The 7435-nt window shown below is 34.6% G+C and overlaps 1 protein-coding gene across 1 annotated transcript; it reads right to left on the reverse strand.

Annotated features, from left to right (window-relative positions):
- LOC105171763 (KIN14B-interacting protein At4g14310) lies at nucleotides 377-4666 on the reverse strand. The gene is made up of 3 exons (XM_011092981.2): nucleotides 2823-4666; nucleotides 1569-2182; nucleotides 377-1191 (listed from the first exon to the last, which is right to left on the reverse strand). Exons 1-3 carry the CDS (start codon nucleotides 4428-4430, stop codon nucleotides 660-662), a joined length of 2754 nt encoding a protein of 917 aa, XP_011091283.1. The 5' UTR covers nucleotides 4431-4666; the 3' UTR covers nucleotides 377-659.

The raw sequence follows: 7435 nt of genomic DNA on the forward strand, positions 1-7435 counted from the left end.
TTTCATAAGAGTATTTATAATTTTTTTGAATAATAAATTTATATTAAGATAAATTTTAGAAGATATTTTTGTAATTTATTCTTTAATTTAAATTTAATATTGTTGATGTGAAATCGTACTTCGATCTTTTATTGAAGGTATGGAGGATGGGTGTGGGACGTTGAGGGCTTCGGAGCCATTCATGCTTCATTTATTACATTTCCCTTTGATTCATATGTAAATGATATTAACATTTCTATTAGGTGTACCTGTAATTTTTTAAAAAGCAATGGTGGTTTATATAAATAGATTATAAATCAAGGATGTAAATATAATTATCCCAAAATACAACAGCCTATAGCCTATTTATGCCAGAAAACAGCCCACTTCACAACAATTCAGGAACATGACAGGGGTTACCTTCTTGAACCAGCCTCGCACACACAGACACAACATAAAATGCTTCCACCTCAAACCATGGTGGATAGAACTTGTTTCAGAACGGCGCAAAAATATATGATACAATAACCACAAACATAGTTGCATCTAGCAGATACCTCATATGATAGATTACGAAAACGAATGTAAACAGCTGTAGTCACAAACATGGAACAGGACAGGCAATAAGTTATTGCAGAAACCATATGGCTAAAGTAGTTTAGTGCCTTACCACTAGATATCTATAATAAGTACCTCCAGCAAGCAGGACGATCTCTGGATATGAGCAGAATTCTTGAGGCCATGTAATCGAAAGAAGGAGAATACATGTTGTCTGGTCCGATTATTTCTTTTACATTTTGTGTGGTGCCAATATCCGTTGAGAAAGAAGGTGAAATGTCGTCTTTCAATGAGTCGAAAACAAATAGACCAAGCCCGCAAACTCCCATGACAAGATTTGAATTTCCCCAAACTTGTGTCAGTGCAGTGAAGTGGTGATGAGCATTTGATTCTGGTAGGGAATATGTGCTTACAAGCCTTTGTTTGCGCAATGAGAAGTGTTGGATTTGGGCAGAGGACTGCTTTTTCGTTGCTGAGCTTAAACTGGTGCATCCGATGTAGATGGAGTCCCCACGAGAGAAGGCTGAGTGGACATTTACTCCAACTTTGGGTATCTTTAGACCTATACCAGATGGTTGTCTGAAATCTAGTACATTAATAGAATCGGGAGTGCAGAACACACCGTCATTTCCTTCTGCTTCTGATGAACTAACTCTGCAGAAATATATGTGTGGATTAGGGAAAGTACAATGTAAACACACAAGGTAACCTAAACACATACAAACAAGAGTAAATAAACAAAATAAAATCATAACTTTTAGAGGAAAACACAATTCTCTAATTCTGGTTGTCAGCCAAATAATGAGAATAGACATCCGCAATACGAAATGGATGGCCGCTCATGCATCTTCCACATGCTAGAGAAGCAATAACAAAAAAAATCTCGATGAAAGGAAACTGGATAATCTCTCACTCGTGAATATGACACAAAGTTGTAACAAAAAGGAAAATCACATTCAGCTTCCATAGAAATAAAATCAGATTTCTTGAAACAGAGCAAAAGGAATGGCACAAGATTGAATATGTATTACCTCTGCCTAACTCCTCCCCCTAGTTCTGCATCTGTGTTGTTCACATGAAGAGCAGAAATTTGTCGACCAGATGAAGAAACTGACAGCAATGCATGAGAATTGAGCGAGCCAACATCCCATAGAGAAATAGCATCTGACTCAGCTATTACCACTTTTCCCCTGTTTCTCCAATGCAAAGGGCTAGCATAATCCATGGCCATCACAGGCTTCTGCATCTCCCATTTCATTACTTGATCACCATCACGAATGTCATATATTTGCACCATCCTTTGACAACTAGCTGTTGATATAATAAGCGGTCCACAGGGTTTATACCACCATTGCCGGTTTTCAGTAGCCATAAATGATGACAGAGAATTTCTTCTAAACATAGTATTGTTTGATAAAGGAGCAAGGGCTGTTCTAACATGCGCAGTTTCATTCTCACAATGGAAAGCACGAATATCTTTTGTGTAAAAATCCCATGAGCAGAACCCTGAATCCACAGAATTCCCAGCAGATGCTGCCACAACATATTTCCCTGAACATCCATCTGCACTAGGGGCACGAATTACCCAACAATCTCTCCACATGTTTGGTGAGAATCCAGCAGGAGGCTTGTATTCAGCCTTCTCCTGAAATGAGAACAGCATAGTTAAGGAATAGCTTGTTGATCCTTTGTCAATTAACTAATCAACTACGCTAAGAGTTCTTTCGTACTTTGATTGACGTAAAAAGTTAAGGTAAAAGGAAAGGGTATAGTGGGAGGTGTAAGGAAAAATTTGTGTTTGGCTTGAGAGAACAAGTGGAAGAAAAATAAAGATAATGTAGATGAAATCCCTCCAATTTCATTTCTACCCAAAATTGGGCAAAAAAGTGAAAAATATAATAAAGCAAAAAATTCATCCTCATCTTGATTTGATTGGTAAAGTGACAAATTATTTTTCCCTTCCCACTTCATTTTCATTGTGCCAAACAAGAAAAATATTTGAAATTCACTATCCTTTTTTAACTCGAATCAAACCATTCAAACGAAAAGCATTACTTGTTATCCATGTAAAGTAAGTGAAGTAACATTCTACATACTTCATATTTCCTCTTGTTGGACCAAACAAAGCCTACAGTTTACGTGAACAAATGCATATGAACAAATCCAATGGTTTTGGCTTTGACGAAATAGACACAGAATGTACATAACAAAATGCAAATATGCATAACACACACGCACGTATAGATTCAAAGAAGAACCAACTTGACCAAAATGATCGCAAATACCTCACAGTTGACAATATCATAGAAAGAACAAGAGCCATCATCATGAGCAAGAAGAACCGACTCTCCTTCTGATACAAACCATCCTCCAGTTGAGGACTTGCCACCAATGTCATTCAACTGATATGACCAGCTGTCTTCAAACTCCTCATCAAAGATCATGGTAGGCACTCTTTCTTGATCATCAATATCATTGAGATTTTCATCAGCCATCAGCAAAGCATCAATATTTCCTTTGCCATTCAACACATTCAGAGAACTTTCTGTCACAGAAACCACTGGATCATCCCCTTCTTGAACTTTGCTGGCCTCTACACCAACTTCTGTTTCCTTCTTACTCAAAGAAGCCAGGAATCCCGAATCGATAACATTAACATCAAAAGAAATTACTTTGTCCTCCTCCACATCCAATGTGCTGTTGGATTCTCCAAATGTTGTCTTGGATAACGTCCTATCCCTAATCAACTTATGGTGAGGAAACAACCGGGCTTCCAATTCCTCAACATTCAACCCTTTAGCCAAACTTTTAGAATCCACCACAGCATTCTCTTCCTCTTTATCATCAGTTTCAGTATGTCCTAGTGAAACTATCTTGGCATCTCCACCAGGCCCAACAACATGACCCATTGCCTTCTCAATCCCTGAAATCTTTTCCTGAATATCAGACAATATCATCTTTGAAGCATCTGGATTATTCATATCCAACATCTCTTTAGTCCTCTTTATATCCGTTGCTATCCTCTTCACTTTTCCTTCTAAAAATGCAAGCTTTTCATGTAGCTTACTAGGATACTTGTTCGCCCCATTCTCTTTTGAAGATTTCAACCTTGTTTCCTCCGAAGATTTAACTTCAGCACCATACTCTGAATTTGACTTCATATTTAAATTCTCGTAATCAGATCTTTTCATGGAAATTGAGCTCAAAGCCCCAGCCTTTTTCTCATTACTAAAACTTCCAACCCTGATATTCATGTTTAAACTCTGTTGATTGTTTCCTTCCACCTCATCCAAAGTCTTGCCATTTTTCGACAAATATTTCGAAACCTTTTTCTCTAGATCAGAGCGTTTTACCGTAACTGAGCTCAAACTCCCTTCTTTCTTCTCATTAACACCATTTTTCACAACCGTGATCGCAATATTCTCATTTTCTTGAGAGACTCCCTCCAACTCATTTAAAACTCCGCCATTTTTCTCCAAATCTTTCGAAACCCTTTTCTCAAGGGTACATTTCCCACCCGTTCTTTCACTCAAACTAGAACTACTAATTTTCCTCTGTGATGGGCCCACGGAAACCCTAGAATTTCTCTTCAAGTCCGATAAAACCCTTGTGAATTCAGAGGGGCTAGAGCTCCTACCTCTGGGCACTGAAGAAGTAGACTTCCTTACACGTGGCTCCTCCGCCGCCACCGCTGCGGACTTGTCAACCCGGGCCATGGGACGGACACTGGGCTTCTGTGTTGCTGCCCGAACCCGGGATGCGGGCCTGGGGTTCTCCTTCCCCACGGACATAGACTTCCCAGAAACTGGGGTGACTTTTCCTGTGGAAGCGGCGACTCTTGCTGCTCCTCCACCGCCGCGCTCATTCATCCGGCGGGCTGATGAGGTGGACATTCTGTGTGGAGAGAATAGATGAAGACAGTTTCTATGTGGTGTATGTGTGATTTAACAAAAGGTGAAGAAATGAGATGAGGGATTTGATTATGTGTTCTTACTCTCGATGATTTTGAGGTTTCTGGTCGGGCGGGAAAATGAATTTGTCTTAGATTTTGAAATATTTGGGAGGTTAATCTGCTCTAGCAACGCCACAGCTACCAAAATCGGATGGACACAAAATTGTACTTTAGCGTCATATATTTGGAACAAACACGCTTTTCAATCTCACACAATACATGGTGCGGTGTCCGCAAGGTTGTTATACTAGCTGCAGTGGCACATGGCCATCCGTAAAGTCATTTTAATGTAAATTAACTCTTACGGCAAATAATTCCTGCATGCATATAATAAATAATTATTTATATTTTAAATATATTATAAATAAGAGTAAAATATATAAATCAACACTTTGTATTAAGAAAAAATAAACTAATTTAACTATATTATCAACACAAAAAATTTGGTATCTATTTACAAACTATAATTTGTGAGTGAAATTTTCATATTAGTATTGATATATATATATAGTATAGATATATAGATAAAGAAAGAATTTGAGTAGGAGTGGTTGAAAATACACGAGGATATTTATGATAATTTTAAAAATTGGTGTAGCGATATAAATAACCGCTATTTATGAATGAAAATGGAGCTTTCTTTTATGTATAGCATACATTTAAATATATACCAAACCAAGACACCAAAAAAGTGTTAGTAGATAATTATATAGTGTTGATTCTTCAAAATCAAAATAGTTGCCACCACAATCATCCTCTAACCAATTGGATTTAAATCTAAGAATGGCAATTGGATTCGAACTCAGACCCAAAAAAAAGATATCTCGAACCCGTTCCTAAGGAGCCTCATTCGGATAAAAAAATAGAGATCAAAACAGGACGTGACTCAAGTCCTTTCTAAAGTTGGGGGTGAGTTCCGGATTCATCCCACCCCGCCCATACTTAAATCAATAAAATTCTTTAAATAATTTTCTGATAGTAATATCACTCTTTGTAGTGATAATATCATTTAAATCGTATATTATTTCAGTAATATTTTTTTTATTTAATATGTACGTATTTTGCTAACAAGAAAAACATCTTAGAGCTTTGTTAGTCCAGCAAAGCACAAAATAAAATATATTTATTACAACATTCATCTGAAACATAATTTGAATTATTATAATATATAAAATTTATTATTTCTATAATTAGTATAGATTCTGTGTTAACTTTGTAAATTTACCATCCTTATACTTTTAAATAATTGTTCAAAAATTGATATAAATTTTGCTTGTGCTATATTGAACTTTTTGAAAGAAACAAATTATCAATACAATTAAATATATATACATTGTAGAATATGCAAAATAACATAATTAATCTATAATATTCTATAATATTTTGAATAATTATATAATATATTTTAATCATGTGTACATGTAACTCAATAAAATTGTATAATTTATTTTTATAATTACTTATATTTTGCCTTCCGAACTATGACCGTTTTTACATTTTGACACCTAATATTTTTCTTTTGGTCAGCTTACCATATGAACTTTACGAAATTTTTGCACTTTGACCATTTCTAACTGTTTTTCAACTAAGTTTTTTGTCGAGAAAACATTACATGCAGTGCACATGTAATATTTAAGGGTTATGTGATGTGGTACGTTTTCACATATACAACATGTGAAAAAAAAAAAGTCATATATGACAAAGTGAAAAATTCGCAAACTTGAGATGGTAGGTTGGCCCCAAAAAAATTCAGTGGCAAAATGTAAAAAGGGCTATAGTTCTATATAATTTATCCTTTTCTTTTTTATAAAATTATGTACATTGTGTATTTATATGTATTTCTTAACATAAATATTTTACTTTGTAAAATATATTTACATATATTGAGCTTGTAAATATTTTTATATTACATAACTTATAAAAAAAACTTAAATTTTAAATATTATTTTTTTGAATTAAATTTGAGTAAAATTTCAAATTATTAATGAAAAGTATAGGTGGTAAGTGAGAAGGATATTTTTTTTGTTGTCAATATTAAATTACTTTGTCGGAAATTTTTCTTACCATTCATATTTTAAAAAGATAAATACGACTACATGCATAGTTGAAGAATGAAAAATATACATAATAAAACACAGTATAACTTCGATTATTGCACCAATGGTAATATTTATCAATGCCAAATTCGTATCAATTTGCAAAATTACACACATTGTTATTTCATAAAAAACAATTGATTTTTTATGATTGAATCGACATTTATAGGGGGAATTTATTAAAAAAATGTCAAAAAAAAAATTAGTAAAATAGGGTAAAATTAAAGGTGTTAGAAAAGTAAGTTCCACCGCGTGACAATTTTTTATTTAAAAAAAAAAAAATTATTTCACGATAAATTGCTGTCAACTTCTCGTTAAAATTTTGATACCATTATGGCGAGTTGTCAACCATCAAATATACCGTTCGAGTCCCCTTGATGAGACGAACATTTCCCCACAAACAATTTCAAGTTTTATCAATCGTAAATAATGAATTTTTAGCACGAACACTGCACCTTTCGGCCGTCGATTCGCCGCCACCGGAGCGACCCACGATCACGAACCACCGCCACTGGACTCGCCTCGACCTAACGGTTCTAACGAGACCAACCTAGTTCAATTTTATTAAATATTTGTTAAGATATGAAAACTTGAAGTTTTTTCGTCGAAAATTCGCGCTGAACCTGTTTGCTGCCATTTCTCCACCGTCAAGACGAATTACAGATTAAGACCATAGCCGTTCGAATCGTGTCGTCCAAACGATTCCAACAAGACCAATATTGCTCAATTTCATCAAGTATTTGTTTGTTCAATTTTTAAAATAGTTATAATTTTATTAAATTTTATTTATTAATTAATAATACTATTTATAATTAATAATTAAATTTATAATTAATTAATAATACTATTT

This window comes from Sesamum indicum, linkage group LG10 (genome assembly GCF_000512975.1).
Source record: "Sesamum indicum cultivar Zhongzhi No. 13 linkage group LG10, S_indicum_v1.0, whole genome shotgun sequence".
NCBI lineage: Eukaryota > Viridiplantae > Streptophyta > Magnoliopsida > Lamiales > Pedaliaceae > Sesamum > Sesamum indicum.